At 47.3% G+C, this 19,923-nt stretch overlaps 1 protein-coding gene across 1 annotated transcript in view; it reads right to left on the reverse strand.

Moving 5' to 3' along the window:
- Window positions 1–19,923, reverse strand: part of CASP6 (caspase 6) — a 161,127-nt gene that overhangs the window by 90,321 nt on the left and 50,883 nt on the right. Inside the window, exon 5 of the mRNA XM_069630880.1 lies at window positions 2,777–2,853. Within this exon, the coding sequence (XP_069486981.1) occupies window positions 2,777–2,853 (77 nt within the window). The remainder of the gene's footprint in view (window positions 1–2,776; window positions 2,854–19,923) is intronic.

Consider the following 19,923-nt stretch of genomic DNA (forward strand, 5'->3'; position numbering starts at 1 on the left):
CAGAAGCGAGGAGCTGAAACACAGCTGAATCGAAGTTTGCCCATTGCTGCGACTGACCTTCCCATTGCAGAGCATGAGTCCCCAGACGTCCTCCCTCTTGTCCCCACAACTGAGGCTCAGGAACAGCAGGATCTGCAGAGCTGTACAGGAACAGAAGCCACTGGAACCATTTCTTCTAACCAGAGGTACTGTAAAGTCTAAGATAACTTAGCTCTTGTGTAACATTGCTTGCTCTCAATTGAGACCTGTCTTGGTTACCTTGCAGAGTTGCTAAAGCTTTGCCCCTCACAAGCCTCCCAGCTTGTGGCCCTTCAAGTGTTCTATTTTCTACAAACACTTCTAAAAACATTGTGCAAGACTTTTTACCTACCTGCAAAGAGGATCTTCAGCTCCTCTAGACATTGTGCAATTAACATTGGCTGTCCTGGCTCCCTGAGAGACTCTTCTTACCTTTGACTCTGTGCTGTATCTTTTGCCCAGGAAAGGGTAAAACTTATTTGACATTGGAAGGTTTCAAAAAGTACTTACCATTTGTGAATTATTTGTCAACCTTTGTTTTATTCCTCTCTTCTATCTTTTACACCAAACTCAGTATTGCTCCAAATGTACCAGTGATGAATCAATAACCAAAGTGCCCTAGCTATTTAAGTCACCTGAGCGTCTAAGAAGGGTCCATGTGCCATCCCCAATAGATATCATCTGATTTAGAGAAACTAAGAGTGTGTTTTGAAGTATATGTTTTATTGTTACATATATTGCTCCCTTTTGAAGAAGGCTTATACAACTGTGAAATAAATTAATAATTGTGTTATCAAGAAACCTTGATTGTAAGTGTTTATTTGAATAACTGCTACTGTGAAACTCTGTCACAACATTACTGCTCACTTTGACCCCTCTTGAGATATGCCTGGCTGCTCAGCCACACCATCAACGTGTGTAGTTAAGACTTATACCAAAGGTTGGGTCCCTATTGCCAGGAGGTCAGGGTTGTTGTAGTACACCCAAAGGGTACTGCATACAATCTTGCCTAACACATGTCACCCTCTTAAATCGACTCAGCGATACTGGGCATCACGGACCGGACACTGGCTTTGCTGACCTCTTTCCATTCGAATCGGCCTCCTCAGGTTCAAATGGGCCCTTTTCTCTCCTCTCCCTCACTCAATACTTGCAGCGTCCCTCAAGGCTCCAGCCTCTCGCTGTGGCTTTTCAAAATTTACCTTACCCCACTTGCCATCCTGATCTCCACCTTCTCTCCTCACTTCCAGTGTTATGCAGATGACACTCGGCTCTCCTTTAAGCATCCCTCCTCTACCTCCTCTCCCATTCCCGATTGTCTGACTGCTATTCAGGCATGGTGTGCTGCTAAAGATCTCTCTTAATGCCAGTAAGACTGAGATTGTTCTCATTGGAACTCGCCCCTCCCATCTCCACTACTCTCTGGTTGCCCCCCTTGTGCCCCCTCAAACCTGGGTGTCATCTTTGACTCCGCTCTCCCCTTCTCACCTCATATTGCTTACCTTGCCAAGAAGGCTCACTTTCAGCTTTAACTCCTCAGAGGCGTTATCTCTTTCCTCACCTTCCCCCAGAAATTAAATGTCTCTAGAGCTCTGGTTCTCTACAGGGTGGACTAATGCAACAGCCTCTTCCTCAATCTGCCTCTTTCCTCCCTCCTCCCCCTGCCCTCTACAACTAATTCAGATTAGGACAGATTTATCCTTGGCCTCAAGCCCAGGGAATGCATCTCTCTCAACCCAGAATCTCGCCACTGACCCCCGGTGGCTGCAAGGATCAAATTCAAGACCCTCTGCATCATCCACAAGGCTTTCTTGGGCCTGGGACTGCACTACACCCAACTTTCTCTCCCTAAATACCACCCTGCTAGAGTCCTTTGGTCCGCTAGCTCTAACTCTCTGCATGTCAGACATTGCACCAAGTAGAGAGTGGGGGGTAGATCTCTTTCCTCGGCAGGAGCCTCCCTCTGGAACAGCCTCCCCGCCCCTCTCAGATTTGAGCCGAATCTCAAGTTCTGGAAGCTTCTCAAGACCTTCTGCTTCTCCTCCTCCTTGCCTCTCCCCCTTTCTTGCTAAGCCCCCCTGTTGCTGCAACTGGCTGCCTCGCCCCTTCTGAGTCATAGGGGCCAGGCCCCCCTCGACCAGTCTGCCTCAACACCTCCTTACCAGCACTTCCGTCCGGGCACCCTTCCCTGACTAGGTGACTGGGTCTGGTCCACCCCCCTTCTTGCACTAGTTTACCTTTCCATGTCCCCCAGCGCACTTGCCCTCCGGGCTCCCCATAGCACTTACTCAGCCACTGGGGGCCCCCCACCTACATCCCCTTACCTTAGCCTCCCTGGACTTCCTGTTGCTGCACTTGCACGATCTGAATGTCACAAGGCCTAGTAGGATCGTTTATTGTTTATCCTCCCCTGTTCCGCTCCCTCCCTTGGTCTTGTGGCACCTGGAAACACTTTCTGCTGTATAGGCACCATACAAATGCTCAATAAATAAACTAACACCAGGGGAGCACTGAGAGAAAAACATTCCATAGCTTACATTACTCACTCACACAAACATCATAGACAAAATCAAAGACCAGGCCTCCACATATCCTTTTAGGAGATCATTTTCATGGCATCAAAAGATAGTTTTCCATGGCTGAGGCATGTCTTGGTTGAATACAATTTTATTCATAACACTGTTTATCAGTGATGTGAACAGTGCCATAATTAGCAAATGAGTTGGCCTTCCGACAGTAAGCACTAAGAAGTACATACCATCGTGAATCTTTTGAAGCACATCTTCAGCCTTGAGGTTGTCAAAACATGAGACTTCGAAGCCCTGCTCCGATAGCCTGTTTAAAAAAAATATATATAAATGAATTGATGGGTTTTTAAACTTAAATAATGCTGTCAGATTCAGGGAAAAAAACACAGACTGTTAGGGGAGTTTTCCTAAAGTACATTTGAGGTAAGACTTCATAAAACATTCCCTTGGCATACAGTTGCCCGACTCTTAGTATAAGTCTGTACTACCCATAGAATCTTGGTAGAATGGCAGAGTAGCCAAGCTTATCATAGGAGGAAGATGTGAGCTGTAGCCAAGTACACTGAACCCAGTAAATACAATAGTCCAAGAAACTCCTATACAGTAAATGTTATATTAAAAATATACATTTAATCTTATCAACACAAGGGAGGTAAATACTTATTTCACTAACCAACACACATAGGAATTCTTAACACTTTTCAGAGGTCATAACTTCAACAGTAGTTGCTTGCAGTTACAATTGTTACAGAGTTTGACACTAATGACAGTTCTACCGTATTATCGATACTATTGCGCACTCGTGTTACTTTAAAGATAAAAGGCAATTGTATTTAGCTAGCTAAACCACACCAGGTAAAGTCTTTTTAGAAGGAAAAAGGTTGGTTACACACACAGCAGCAACTCTTAATGCTCTAGAGACACTTTTTGGCGCTTCTAACGCTTTTAAAGTCCAATCCCTAACTATACCAAAAGTCAGTGTAGGAGTGGAGCCAAAGTCTTACGAAGTAGCAGAATAAGTTAAGTTCCTCAGGATACTTTTAGTCACTAGAATAAGATGCCCAACAATATAACACAAGTTAGGGGGATCCAGCAAAAGGACTCCCTAAAGGGACACAAGCTGGCAAGCCTGGTGGTTCAGAGGCAGGGTGGACATCCGGACACCTCTTCACGCACTCTAGTCGCACTGGAGCGACTCTTCGCCTTAAGGTAAGTTCTACCTCTAGCCCCAGAGTACCTTAGGTTAGAAGAAGTAAACGTAGCTGGATTATCCTCTGTGCAGCAGCGACGGACCCGGTCTCACGATTCCTTGTTCTGGTGGCGAAAGGAAGGAATCTGAGTGGGATGTCTCAGCAGCAGTTTTGGGAGGGGACCCATGGCACCGATTTCTTTGGTCTCCTTGGTCGGTCTGCGGTTTTAGCACCTTTTTATCAGCGCCAACAAAGGGCGGTATTTGCCTAGTCGATCTTCAATTCTGCAGTCCTGCACTCTGGTGAGGGAACTTAGATGAGTGGGATCGTGCCTCTGGAGGTCCAACTGGAGCTCCCCAAAGTTCTGGAAGGCTTCGGCCTCACAAAGACATTGCACTGCAAATGGGTCAAAAGTCTCCCGGTACTCACGTTCTGCAGCTCTGGGAAGACACAGCACCTCAGGAGATGGCTCGATTTGCAGTTCGTTTCAGGGCTGGTTGGTCCCACCAGCCAAAGGGAAGGAGTCATACTCTTCAAAGCTCCTCTGCCAATAAGAAAACAGGGTCACTCCTTGCCTCGCTACCACCATTTGATGCTACCACACACTCTCTGTTCCTGCTACTACTTCTTTCTCATCACTACTCCCTCCTCCACACTACCCCTCTTCCACATTACCACTCCCTCTTCCACACCTCTTGCAACTCTTCCACACCTCTTCCCACTCTTCCACACCACTATTCCCTCTTCACTACTACTACTACTCAAACACCCTCCTTTCACTCCGCAGCATACACTTCAGTTACTCCTTCAACTAACTCCTTTAACCACACTTGCCACACTAACATGCACACTCGCACTACAGTACCACATTCTCTCACTAGCCAATACCTCACTTGCTCCAAAAACACCTCACGCTCCACACATCCTTCCTCCCTCCCTCACTCACTCCCTCCCTCCTGCTGGTGGTCTTTTGGTCGTCCACCACCTCCTCCTCCTCCTCCAACCTCACCAGTATAAGTCACACTTCCTGCTTCCTGGAGATTTCTTTTATCCCCTGCTCCGCCCTGTATTGGTCCTCGGTCCCTCCCTGACCAATCTGGTCATGTGTTCCCCCCACAGGATGTGGTGCAAGCAGCAAATCTTATAAGTAATGGGCTAAGCCTTGCCTACTTCCTCTGTGCGGATCTGCCACTGTACTGCAATGGTGGCCCAGCAGGGCAACTATTCGGGTTTGTGTTAGGGGGGCTTTGTTCCAATGGCCCCACAGATGAACCCTGATGTTGTGTGAGTTTGAGTCCTTGAGATAGTCCATGGTGGTCTAGGGTGTTCATTGGCGACATAAGGTGCGTGTCACCATGTTTGCGAAGTACCCTGCAGTCTCTGTGACCACCATGCTCTCTCTCCTCTCCTCTGCCAGAAACCTGTTACCGGAGCCTTGGGAACTGCCTACTGGTGGTTGGGCTACAGCTTTTCCGCGGCTGGCGTGGTGCAACCGACGCAGGCTCTATTTGCTGGTCCTTGATGTTTCTTTGGTTGGACCGGTTGTCACTAGGGGAAATCAGAAAAGTGTGGCAAACATCTGATATTTATTTATAATGTGCCCAACAGCCCATGAGCATAGGGGCACACAAAAGACATAATCCAATAATAACAAGACAGACATACAAGACTGGCTCTGGATTTCTCCCTGGTAGGACTCCCACCCACACTTGACAAGGCCAGAGTACTGGCCTTGTTGCAAAGCGCGAGGGAGAGGAAAAGATTATCAGAGGCATTGTCGAAGGAGGAGGAAGAGGTTACCTTGCATGTAAGAAGGAAAGGAGAAATAACAGGAGAAAGACATCAAAGCATGATGCAGTGAGGTGGGGTATGGGAAGAGAATCAGGAACAAGGGAGGGAGGAAGGGGAAAAAGAAAGCAAGTGGGAAGGAAGGGAAGAAGAGAAAGCGGAAACAAAGGAAAGAACACAAATGAAGAGAGTGACACGAGGGATGTGCAGAGAAGGGCCCTTGATGGAGGATGGAGCAAAGAGCGTGAGGCACCCCTAGTGAAAAGAGTGGGTGTAGAAAATAAGTATGGGAGAAAAGGCGCACAAAATGTGATATAAAAGCCACCCAGGAAGTAACACACATAGAAGGTTGGTACTCAGGCATAATCAAGGAGGTCCAGTTGTGGCAGCAGTGGGGAATAGTTTTCCAGCAACTACTGCAGAAGAGTTTGTACCTTCGTCAGACTCAAGGAATAGTTAAGAAAACGAAAGGCTTAGCAGGGGAGGAACCCGATTGCACCCAGGTGTCCAAAAACGGACCTAGGTGGCAACAGCAAATTCCCTGAGGAATCCAAGGGGTGATAGCAGTTGGTAACAGAGGAAACTGTAAAGAAGAGGTCCAAATATTAACCAATGTAAAATACCCATACTTTGCCACATCCAGGAGTACAAGTGCCAGAGGAGACGAAAAAAAGACCCTGGCTTTCAGACCCAATTCCAAGAAATCAAAAAGCTCACAAATTGCAACCAATGGGAAGGCCAGTGCATTTGTGCGCAGGAAAAGACCAAATATTTTTCCATTGAAGGGCCAGCATGTCGTCATGGGCAGGGGGCATGCATTTTGGGCTGTGGGCTGTGAAGCAAGCAACTTTCTACCGAGGTCGAAGCCATGCAAACAGGAAATAATTTACGAGTTCAAGTCTTGGGACACCACCAGAGACCCAAGAACTGCGATCATAGCAAAATAAGCACTATGATCCTGAAAGACTTTCAGAATTCTTTTCAAAACCTATCACTTGCTACACTAGTCCAAAACTGTACCACGGTTTGTCCAGGGTAATCCCTTTTTGGTTCATCAACCACATAATCTGCATAGGGCCTTAGTACGTCCCTCGCCATCCTGCCAGAAGTACATACAGCTAAGAGTCTAACCAATCATCAGTTCAATGAAGTCATTGGTTGTTCACATGGCCGCGATATCTCCCAGCATAAAACAAACCGTAACCATGCACCGGGTTGCTGAAGATGACCACAGGTTTTTCAGGAAAGGTGAAGAGGACTATGTGGCTGCATTGGCGGCACTCCATCTACTTTGTCCATAAGTGATGCAAAACTTTGTAAGGTGCATGTTAAGAAAACCAACGTAGCAAAAGAACAGGTCCCTGGACATTTTTCACAGCAGGGTGAGACACTGGGCGGGCTCCTGTGAACTAGACAATGCATAAGAGGAAATCAGAGGAGGTATACAGGAGTCTGTACCCATCAGACTTGGAAAGCACATCTCAAGAAATCATGAATGACTCAAAGGGTAAGAAGCCACAAGCTGATGGATACGTGGATCTGTGTAAGAGAGCAGTCAATAGAGTACCTGTTCATGAAAAGGGTCCATGCAGTATGGGACCAGAAGCAGGCACACTCTGTCCCAAGGCACTACAAGACTGCAAAGGTGATAAACAATCTCACAAAAGTGAGGCTACAAAAAAATAAAGATGAACTGCTGTGCAGGGAACATACACATATCAGAACCCCCAGCATATAGTGAAATGGACTTCAAAGTATTGTAGAGGGGAAAGGACATACTGCAGCATAAAACTGCCCATTTTTTGCATGATTCACTTAGCTAAAGAAGGGATGCCGCCTAGCTAATAAACAAAGAATTAAAGTGCTTGTGTTTTATATCAAACAGTGTGGACTGAAAACAAGTTTTAAGAAGCGAGTTCCCCATTCAAAATTGTCACTATGTAACACAGACAGATAATGTGAGCAAATGAGATCCAAAATATATATTGGTTTGTCCTTAAGAACCATTAAATAGAGTGCCAGATAGGCAAAATGCCAAAATGCACACCCTTGTAGAGAGATTTAGTGCCATATTTCATACTTGTTTTTGTTGGTTTCTTAATATATATGGGAACAGAAACAGTCGGAGTTGCTGCCAATTAGGCGTGAATTCTGTGGTATGGTACAATGCCATTGTCACTTTGTAGATGATTGTGATGTATGGGGATGGTTTTATGCTTTTTAACGCTTCTCCAAGGCTCATCATCATAATACTGGCGGCAAAAACGGTGAGAGCGTTCGCCTCAGTGGCAATAAGCCAGCGGAACTGGGTTCAACTCTCATCCCTGCCAAAACATTTTTGAATTGCCCTCTTTTTAAATGTATTTTGGTGTGTTTGTTTTGATGCCTCCAAGCAAGTGAAATACAAAAAAAAAATAAAGAAAACATACTATGAATACTAGTTGCAGTTTACGGTACTGTACAGAGGCTTTTGGACAATGGGAGCTCCATTTAGAGTTGCAGCATGGTTGGTCGAGGGGCTCTGTGCATTGACTTACTAGCTAAAACAGTCCCTCCATAAATAAAAATTCCGAAGCATGGTTTAAAATAATCCATCCGAGGATCACATAGCACAATTTTGAAACTGCCTGACAGCTAATTTCGTTTGGGTAAAATAATAATAATCACAATGGTGTGCCTCTTTCTTGTAACATCTTCAATGAAATGAGCGCTATGGTCTCGATTGCCTGTTTCCATTTTGCTTGTTTTCTAACCATACCTTCTTTGAATTTAGTTTTTGATGACGGTGGGGTGGATCATTCATACAGAGATGTTAACTTCCTGCAGAGTGCTTAGTCCCTGCCCCGGCCACTTGCCAGGTGTCTGCATCATGCTGCACCTTTTCACATGGGACACTGCGGCTGTCAGTTGTCAAAGGCTTGGGAAGGGCAAGCAGATTGAGCTCGAGTTGAACAGCATTTCTGAATAAGGTGGTATGGGGGTTCATTGAGAAGTGCGCTGTAGATGGTTTCTGTTTGTGCTATACTGTATGTGGTGGATTCCAATACAGTCCTCATACATTTAATATGCACTGTAAAAACAGGAGGGGGTAAATGAAATTAACATGTAACACTGCCCACATTCGCTGCCACTTTTCTGGTGCTTATTTCCCACAACAACAAAAAAATAGAGTATTAAAAAAAAAAACAGGCAATAAACGGGATAAACCAAAAGCTAAATTATAAATGCTAAATAAAGCCAGCAGGTGAAATATTTACAATTTACTGACCACAGCAAAACTAAGAATGGATGGGCTTATCGAATCCTTGGACCAAGTTCATTTTGGGGTCACCCAGTTGATGAGGTTCACACCAGGTACGAACCATGGTTCGAAGCTTAGCATGGGTTCACCAGGTAGGCTTTCAACACCACGTTTACCTCGGCTACAAAGGGCGATTGAACTACTATATGCTTGAACGAATGCCTAGGTTACACTCTCACCTCCCTCAAAACACACTTGTGGCCTGTGACAATCCTTTAGATAGCGTCACTTCTTTCCAAAGGGGGAAACCCCTTTCTATGAGGCTAGGGAGGTATGGCCACTAACCAATAGTCCCCCTAGGTGTGGTGTTATGCGGAAATACCTCATGGAGAGGAACTCCCCTCTTGGGGACAAGGATGCAAATTGGGGACACAGCCCTTTTAACTCCCGGACCCGTAAGGTAGTAACATCGCCTAGACCTCCCTTACCTGGAGTTACATCAGAAAAGATGTGTTATTGTACAAGATCAACAAACCTTAAGGGGATAAGTACTGAGATGAGGAGGGAAGTGAGAATGATGCAGTTAAGCTGTGAAAATTCTCGACCAGCTGTTGCCAATGAAACTGACATTACGCTAGGGCGGCCATGCTATATAAGGCTGTCAGAAATTAAAGACAGAGTGAGATCAAGAGGAAGACCGAGAACAAGATCGAGAGTGAGAACTGAAGGAAACCGGAGAGGTAGAAACGGATGTGAAGAAGGCAGAGACAGGGGCTGAGATCTAGAGAGTGATCAAGAAGGAGACAGAGTTGGAGGACGAGACAGCGAGTACTGAAAGGAAAGGCGAGAGGCTTGAGAAAGAAACGTGGAGGGTGTGGTTCAGGAGAACACACAAGAATGTCTCAGAGGCCGACTGGGTGTTGGCCTTAGTAGAAGCGGAGACTGGAGAAGGCCTTGCGTACAGAGGCAAAATGCCAAATGAAATAGGAGTCGAACCTGCTGGCCGGTGGGCGAGAGGAAGACTAGGACAGGGGAGAACCAGTACTCCACCCCGGCAAAGCAAGCATGTCTTGTCAGGATGCCTGGAAAGAGTCTTACCATTTGCCCGGGAGCCACCTTCACAGAATGACAAACTGTACAGTGGTGGTGTGACCTGTAGTGGGTGTACCAGGCGGTCCGGCAACTGCACTGAGACCACTACCCCAGGCCTGTTACAAAAGAGCGGAAATGAGCCAGGGGTACAACCCGAGTTGTGCGGGTACAGGACCAGTACGGAACAGTTGAGTCCACTACCAACATCAGAATAACCAGCTCTACTGGGTCCTGGAATCGAGCGCCCAGCAGGAGAGTCTATAGATCTGCACCTGAACCCCAGCAGACCCAGTGAAGCATCCTGTCTCCAAAAGCAGGTAAAGGGAGTCGTTAAAGTCCAGGAAACAGCCACGGTGAATCTAAGAGAGTCTTTTTAGATGATAACAGATAAGGAAAACGAACTGTGAACATGACAAGGCATTAACACTCACCTCCTCAGTTGTGAAATAATTCAATCCATAAAACTCCAAACCTCCCTCCCCTAAACGTTATTCGAGGGGTTATCTTCTCGAACTTTGACAAAAAAAACCAAAAACCCTCTAGGAGATCTTTGGGAGCATCATTGAGGTTGCAGAGTTTATGCAAATATCTTTGAAAATAATCATTAGCTAAACGTGACACCCCAAAATATGTGTGAGGGGGAAATCTTGCAACACCGACTCCAGAACAGTCTAGGGTGTGTCTATGAAAATGAAGCCAATCAGAATACTTTGGGAAAAACATTCAAACTTTGCCATTTGGCAACACCAGATCCCGTCAATAGTCAAGTCCATGGGGTACACCTTCCTTCATGAAATATAAAGGAAATCATCGTTGTCTTTATCCTGGCTGTTTCTTGTAAAACATACAGATACAGATAGAGTAGTGAATAATTATTGTCCACAATTCCCTGGGTAGTTCCACAACAGTGTGGTCCTGGAGAGTCAAGAGGAACTCGGGGAGCATCTTCATTGTCCCAGTGGGGACCAACTGAATATTATAAAGAAAGTAGGATTCACTGAGAACTCATTATTTCTTGAGAGCAGTATGGAGCAGTATGGAACTCTGCAAAATCAGCTAGGAGAAGGGAGTCACTCTCCTAGCCAGGGGGAAACCGTGTAATAGTGTTGTTTGGGTTGGAACCAGGTTGGTTGAAAACCATATTGAACTTTCATGAACTTCTGTTTTGGAGACTTATGTCCAGGAGAAGGGTGTCAGAATGTTAGTTATTGTTTATTGACGCAATAGAGACAGTGTAAGATTTTGACCAAGATGGAACTTTTTGATTTAGACACTACTGATCACCTGACAGACCCCAGTTTAGTTTATTTAGGCAGGCAAACCACCTTCAGTTTAGGGATACATAGGTTTGTTTTTTCGTTAATAAAAGTGTATGGCAACCACAATAGCACCACTTGGTCAGTCTCTTCATTCCTTGTCGCCACAGGCCAGAGCCCACTAATGAAGGTGCAGATGCTTCCACCTCAATATTGAACGGTAATGAGCCAACTAGTGGTGAAATAATAAATAGCATCTCAAAAGGCTATGCATGGCCAGCATAAATGTTAGATTGGGGCCAAGCTACTGTTGATACCTGTGGATGGTGTGGCATATTTGACCAAAACAAGTGTTCTGTAGAAATGTCATTCTCTGGTACTGCAAATGCTTATAATTTGTTCTGGCTCGGTGTGGAGGGAAATTAGTGTTACAGTGGAATACTCCCTGTTAGAACAGTTTTTCTAAATAGCAGACTTCATAAAAGCCATACATCTGAGGCAGTACATAAACTCCACTCTTAGTATAATCCTGTACCACCTAAGGGTGAGGGTAGCATGGACAGAGCAGCCAGGCTTCTCTTGGGAGGGAGAGCGGGCTGTAGCTTGGTACAAAGAAATTGTACCATACATAGGGTCCAAAGAAACACGAAACACTGTATTGTACTAAGGGATTATCTAAACACAAGTAGACCAAGATAATTCTTCAGTAAGTAATTGCTATAACATCATATAAACACAATCATAAAAAACAACTGTTAGGTAAGAATTGGTGCAGTCGCACTGTGTGAGAATACACAAGACTTATCTGCTTGGTATTAGGTAACCAACCTTTTGGTATAGGCCTGTACTACACAAGGTGGTAGTTGACTGAGCAGCCAGGTCTGAAGAGGGGTAAATGTGAGCTGTAGAGCTGTACAGATGAAATCAGTCGATACAAGTAACCAAGTAACACTTATATTCTCAAGGTTTCAACTATAAATATATTTATTTACAGATCATGTTTTAGTTAAACATTCTTTAAAAAGGCAATTGTTCGTAACAGTCAAGCAAACTTTGGAATACGTTTTCAACAGTCAAAGTTGGCGAATACTCTTTGCCTTTGCATATGCTAATACATTTCTCCTACACCCTGAAGTGACTACTAGGATAGTATAACATTTATATATAACACCAATATAATCTTTAGACTCTTCATCTTCGAACCTGTCCAAGGTAATCCCGAAGTATCGAGTACTATGCATATCCCATTGAAACCCCCACTCATCCTGAAAGCGAACAAGTCCCTGAAAGCGAACCAGTCCCTCAGTCAAAGGGAATATCACCGACTTAGTAGGGTTCACCAAAGTACTGAATATCTAGCATGACAGGGTTCAAATTAACCTCCGGATGGCGTAGAAACAAAACAATATCATCCGCATACAGCGAAATCACCACTTTATGGGTATGCAATTGAATCCCCCTATGAATATGAAACTCCCTCACTATCTCAGCCCAAGGCTCTATCGCCAGAGCGAACAATAAGGGGGACAAAGGACACCCCTGGCGCGTTCCCCTTTCCAACGGAATCAATGCGGTCATCTGTCCGTTAACCCTTACTCTTGCAACTGGCTTTTCATATAGGAGATATTAAAGCCAGAAAGGACCCCCCAAACCCAATCTTCACAAGACCGGGAATAAAAACGGCCACTCAATAGAATCAAAAGCCTTAGTGGCATCCAATAAGACTGCAATAGCTTGCTCCGTGCGCAGCAAAGCAGCCATCAACCCAAACATTCGCCTCAACCCGAACAACGTCGACCGCCCAGACATAAAACCCGCCTGATCGGCCCTAACCGGCATAGGCATTAATGGTGCTAAACGAGACGCTAGGATCTTGGCCAAGATTTTATTATCCAAGTTAATCAGGGATATCGGGCGATACAAAGAACAATCCCCCTCAGGCTTCCCCGGCTTCAACACCACCACCAGCAGGGCCTCCCTGAGAGATTCCGGTAGCCGACCTGTAGTCACTGCCTCTTGATATACCCGCAGCAGGTAGGGAGCCAGTTTATCAACAAAAGACTTATAAAACTCAGAAGTGAACCCGTCTGGGCCCGGGGATTTCCCATTAGGCAACGACTTTATAGCCTCCTGCACCTCAGCTAGCGTCACTGGCCTGTTCAGCTACTCCCTCTGCTCCTCCGAGCACCACAACAGGCCCACCTGATCGAGGTATGCTTCGATATCCGCCTGCGAGGCCCGGGACTGGGTAGCGTACAGACGAGTGTAAAATGTATGGAACACCCGAAGTATCACCCTCATCCTCGAAGTGATTCATCCCCCGCTCATCCGTGATTACCGCCACTCTGCTCCCCCCAAGGTGTTTAAACGCGTGGCCTGAGCCAACGACCTACCCAGAGCTTGACCCTCATCATATCTTCGAGGGGCTGACCTGTCCCGTAAGTACTTAACCTCCTGCTGGGCCAATGTATGGAATTCCTGAAGGTTCCTCGCAATCTCCCCCTGCTGAGATTTGGAAGGAATAGGAGCAGCCCTCTGCATGGCGCGCATCTCCTCCTCCTTTTCCACCAAGTCCCTACGTATCTTTTTCAGCATACCTGCCTCCTTAGCGATACACTCCCCCCCGCATCACACATTTAAACCCTTCCCACAAGATACCCACCGAGGACACCGACCCCTCATTCATCTCAAAATAGCTAACAATAGCATTCCCCAGCTCTTCTCTAAAAAACTATATCCGTGAGCTTGTCACTTTTGAATCTCCACGGTGGCCTCCCCTCGGCCCGCCCCTTCAACCGGACAGCTAATGCGACCGGAGCAGGATTAGAGAGATTGCGAGCCAATATTTCCACCCCGGACGTCTGCCCCAAAAGACTATCAGACACCAGGAAATAGTCCAGCCGCGCTGCCGAGTTGTGCGGCACAGAGTAGTGAGTATATTGATTTACCCCCGGATTCCGCACTCTCCAAACATCCGCCAATTGCCACACATCTAACATACCCCGAAGTTTAACAGAGCATCTACTATATAACCGCGGATGTTGCCCCGTCCGATCCTGGGCAGGGTCTAACACCGCATTAAAGTCCCCCGCCCACAGTACCTCCCCCACAGGCATATCCACCAGTTGCCGCTCAACCCACTCCAGCGATCCAGTCGTATCCCGATTAGGGCCATAATAACAAATACAAGCATATAGTCTACCCTGAACAACCCCCTGGACAATAAGTGCCCTCCCCTCCTGATCCCTCAGTACCTTGGTTAGTCGGAACCCCTCCGACTTGTGCACTAGGATGCACACCTCTCTAGAGAAAGAGGCATACGAAGAAAAATACCTGTGGCACCCCCAGCATTTACCGAACTTTGTTTCCCAGTCTACCGTCAAGTGCGTTTCCTGAAGAAAGGCCACCTCCACCTGATGACGCCGCAAGTATTGCAGCACCTTCCGGCACTTCGGTAGATTAAGGCCCCTCACATTCCAGGTCAAAAGTTTAAGTGTCGCCATCACCAGGCTTCTCAGAACACACCGAGCATGTACCAACTGACCTCCCCCGACTTGTGTTTCCCGTGCCATTTCTCCCCTCCTCCCCCTTGCAACAACTCCCCAACCTCTCTACCACCTCCCCGTGTTTCACATGCCATTTCCCCGTCCCACCCCTACCGACAACCCCCCAACTTGTCTGTGTCGTCTCAACCCCCAACTTGTTTGTGCCGTCTCAACCCCCCCAACCTCTTCTACAACCCCCCCCCCCTTCATGCCAGACACCCCAACCCTCCGGCAATACAATCACCCACAACATAATCAGACAGCTTTCGCGCTGGGGGGACCTTCCAGCCCGACCCTCCGGCACCCTGTTGAAAGGTTCCCCGACTCCTCCTTCCAAGTCCAAACCCAGAGGTCACGCCAGCCCCAACGTTCCAGAACCAAGCATTTGTCTGCCCCTACATCAAATCACTGCCTCACGGATCAGGTTCCACCGGCAACATGTCCAAAAAGGATGCCGCTTCCCCAGGAGTTTGAAAAAGAGCGACTTGGCCTTATGCTCCCCCTGGAGTTTAGCAGGATATAGCATGGCATATTTCATGTTCTTATCTCTCGACCGCTTCTTCACGTCCCAAAAAGTCTTCCGGACAGCCTGAATCTTATCCGAAAAATCTGGGAAAAACCAGATGACGTCCCCTTTATAAGTCACTGTGCCTTTCTCCCTCGCCCTCCGGAGCACGGTGTCCCTGTCTCGATAATTCAGCAGGCGAGCTATCAACGGCCTCAGCGGGGCGCCCGGTACCGTCCGTCTTCCACTAGGGATCCTATGAGCCCTCTCCACTACACATATCGAGGAGAACCCTTCCAAACCCAGTATATCTTCAACCAGTCCCTCTGATCCACCGATTCTGCCAGGCCCACAATCCGAACGTCATGCCTCCTCAACCTCGACTCAAAGTCCTCTTGCTTCTCCCTAAGCTCTCTCAGGGCCCTCTGCACCTCAGCCATTGCGCCTGACACTGAGTTTGCTGTGTCCTCCACCCCGGAGATCCGCCCCTACGCCTCGTCCAGCCTCTCCCCATGTCTATCCAGTCGGACCTGCATATGATCCACCTTGCAGGTCAACGTATCCAGCTTCCCATCAAGGGACTGTATACCGGATTGCAGCAGCATGAACATGACCTTAATGTCCTGAAGCGCAGAGGCAGGATCTGTTCCTGACGCCAGGGAACAATGCTCTGATAAATCCCCCATTGTTCCGCTGGACTTTTAGCCTGGCCCGGGGCCTCAAAATGCAGTTTAGTTTGGTGCTTACCGCTCTTGCCCAACTTCGACATAGTGCATAAACAGGGAGGAGGGGGAGGGTGAAGGCACAAGCGACAGGCAATTGTGTTAACCCGAGAATCACTCCCGCGTCGCCAGGCCCACCACAATGCCACCTATATTCTGGATGGTTCTCCCCTCACCCAGAACCGAAGGCCCAACCACTCACCGAGGGGGAGACAGGCGTGGGGCAGCCACAGCGACACAGGTGTTTCGTGCACAGTCTGGGTACAGCAATGATTGCAGGTACCAAGAAATCCCCCGAATAAGAGAGATTCCACAGGTCCAGCTCCTTCAAGTTCAGCCTACCAGTTCAGCAAGGCCCCACAAAGATCCAGGAGTACACAGCTCTCCCGAGCACTGGGGAGCACCACGGCCCCACCTGCCTCCGAGCCCGGACTGCACAGAAGAAAGTCAGAGCCCACTGGGGGGCCCCCCCATCGATCGCACCGTCTCCTCTGGCTCCCGCACATCCCCGCCGCAGGCAGCCGCTCTCAAGGCCTTCAGGAGGGGAGCGTGGCGCCAGCTCCCCGGGCGCCGACCTGCGCCCCCAGCGAGGACTCATCGCTCAAGCGCTCCTCCACACCAGAGAGACTCCCCTTGGGCAGCACTCCACCCGGCCACAACAGGGGCTCCTGTGGTCAGACTCCGGCAGCAGCTCTTCCGTGCCGCACCTCCGCAGTAATGAGCCGGATCCTTCCCGCCCGGCCAGTTCCGCCTCGCCTCCCTCCAGCAGGATGCCTCTGGGGCCTCGAGCAGCTGCGCTCTGTCACCGCATGGCAGCCGCAGCGACCCCGCCACTCCGCCGCCTCCAGGCGCAGGATGGTCCCACCAGACCTGCACCAGCCGTCCACGGTCAGGGGACAAGCGCTTCTTCCTGACATCAAATGGATCAGCGCACTACCGCCGGCCAGGCACCCATGCAGCAACTTCGCCTCTCCAGGCCTGCCTCTCCTCCACTCTCCGCCAGGGCTCTCTGCCTCCAGACTGTAGCCGTACCCACGCCAGCGGTCACAAGTTCCTTCTTCCCAGGGGCACAATGGTTTCAGACGCCGGCGCACCACAACAGGGCATCAAAACATCCCAGAGTCGGCAGGATTTTTTCTGGATTGTCTGGGGTGCCTGAGAGCTTCACAGACCTGCAGCCATATTGGTCGGGCTCTCGAGCGCCCCCCAACATTCTCGCCTTTCAAGCAAGTTTCCCATTCATTCACAGCCTAGCTGTCAATCACACAGCAGGGTGTTTGTCCTTTTAGGACAGCCAGCCGGCCAATCAGGGCTGGTTTCGTTCAGGCACTCCTGGAGAAAAAAAAAAGGACAGGGGTGTTCGGGACTCTCCTTCACATCCTGTCCTTCCAGACATACTGGCGCGCTTCAGGGCTGAAGCCCGCCAAAGGCAAAAACACACAAAGGGCTCAAACCTGTCTCAACGCACAGAGTAAAACCCAAGAAAGACCTCACAAACAGAAAATGGCGAAAAAGGAAGACAGGGGCCATTTTGACAAAATGGACTTCGATGAGTGCTGCACTGCGGCTGAGGGTTCAGCCTGCGGTAAAAAAGCACACCAGTAGTAAAAATTAAACCACTGCCACCAGCCATTTAAAGTAGTGAGGGTAACAGAAAATGTTACATGAGAAAGTAGGGAAAAGGGGCTACTCCGCATAAGATGGTGTGTGCTGGACCTACAAAGAGAAAAAGGTATGCAAGATCAATTTCACCTTATTATTCTTGGGAATGATAGTTCACCTAAGAAAAGATATTTAAACCTTAAGAGAAATCCAAATGGCTTCTCAGTGACACTGCACTGAAGGTGCCGTGTGTCACCATACAAAAAGCAGATGTCTATGGAGTTTGTCAGACTCCAAAAACAGTGAAAACATAACATTCAAATCAGGGAAAACCACATGAGAGTGAGAAAAAGGTCCCACTCACTCAGGAGTTAAAATTAAAAAGTCCTAAATCCAGCAAAAGAGCTGGGGGTCTCCAAGGTGGAAGGAAATTAGCACAGAAATAAATATTCTCCCTAACACCAACTCAATACCTTTGGTATGCAAACCAAGGTGTAACCTTATTTAGAGGTGCAAGAAGCAAGACAAGGTGAGTCAAACCTAAGGTTATACATTCAGGATAGTAATCTACTATTCTTGAGGAATAAGACAAGGTTAGATATACTTTTAGAAAACAATCAGTATTTCAAGGGTAGTTGCCCCTGTCAGTCATGCAGTGATACTGAGTTATGAAATCACAGAATAACCCAACCCTATTACAAGTAAACACCTTGCAACATTACTTTTTAGAACTCAGTTCGAGCTAGTAAAAACAACTCATACTTTCTGGAGGGGGCCTTAAGCAACTCAATGACAAGTATGAACACACACTAACTATTTTAGAATACACAAAAATAAACAGGGAAAGCAAAACCATATGATAGAAAATATAATATATTTTATTTATAGCGCGCCTATACACAGGTGTTTCAAGGCACGACGAGGCATGGGGAGGGGAACAAGGAAGGACACAACAACGATCTTACTAGGCCCAGCGACATTGAGATTGTGCAAGTGCAGGGGAGAGGAAAGGGGAAAAGGGGAAGGGGGAGGAGGAGCAAGTGCAGGACAAAAGATAAAAACAACAAAACACCCCTGGTCACTGGAAATCGTTACAAATGTCTATTCTTCATCTTCCTATTCGGTTCCAGCTCTAGTGGTCAACTTGTTAGCAGCTTCCAGGTTCGGAGTATCAGAAACTACAGCACAACTTCTGCAATCTCTCCCTGCAGTTTACAGAAAGGGGTTGTCTGGACAGCCAGCCCCCCCCCCCATTGGGAGTTGGTTCCTTCAAGGCAAGGGGAAGACAAAGGGCTGCAGAGTTGTGGACTCCTCCCTCGCTTCCTGCCTTCTCAGAAAATCTGGAGCCTGGGGGTGGAATACAAAGGATTCCCTCCGAAGACAAGACTTCCACTGAGGTTGTTCCCACCTAGAATGGCAGGGGAAGTCTCAACAAACAACAAGCATACTTAAAAATGGCGAAAAGTAAGGAACCCACCATTCTACTGGAATGGTGGCCCTTCTGTGCATTACTGAGATTGAATTAACAGCCTGCGAGTATTAAGACTAAGTCACTAAGGTAAAACCACGACCACCAGCCATTCAAGAAAACATGCGAATATAACAAAAATGCTACAGGTAAGTAAGCAAGGGGGGAATACAACATATATCCCCCCCCCAGCACTCCATATAGGGTGGGGTGTGCTGTCAAACTATATAACATTTAAAAGGAGGCTGAAAATCCCGCTTTACCCCTTGGGAACAGTAGTAAGTACAATAAAGAGAAATTAACAGGGAAGCCCAAAAGGGCAACCCAGCCTAAGCCCAAAAGTTATAGGAAACTATAACTCCAATCATACACTATGAAAGGACATAAAAAGGTCACCCATAAAAAGAGTAAAGACTAGGTGACAGTGGGAAAGATCCCCACTCACTTAGGGACAAGGAGAAATAATCCCCAAGTCCAAGCAAAAAGTTCTGCTGTTGACACAGGTCAGGAAGATTTACCACAAATATGAACATCGTACCCAACACTCCCCATCCAAAAAGGGAACTTAACAAGAGTTCTACTTTCTGTTTGCAGAATGCGTGCATCACACTCCGTTTCCAGCATTTAGGTTTTCTTGTACAATGCTCATCTCTGTACTAAGCCATTGTCTTCACTCCAGAGTTCTCAGTGTGAAACACGTGCCAGAAGTTGCATTTACTCTATTTTACTCTATTCAAAGTATATTTTTTGTACTCTACTTTACTAATCTGAAAGCTCTAATATTGTGTCTGAAATAAGTACTAGTCATGTTCTGAGAGTAGTGTGAACAATATAAAATGCTTCAATACTTTGCCAGTAGACGTGTCGCTGGTGTGATCGATTAACTTCATTTGGAGCGCTCTCCCCCTCAAATATGAATTTACACATATCAACTTTTGTTTTGCTTAATGTGTCACTCTGATCTTCTG

The sequence above is a fragment of the Ambystoma mexicanum genome, chromosome 6q, assembly GCF_040938575.1.
Source record: "Ambystoma mexicanum isolate Mex_15411 chromosome 6q, UKY_AmexF1_1, whole genome shotgun sequence".
NCBI classification, from domain to species: Eukaryota; Metazoa; Chordata; class Amphibia; order Caudata; family Ambystomatidae; genus Ambystoma; species Ambystoma mexicanum.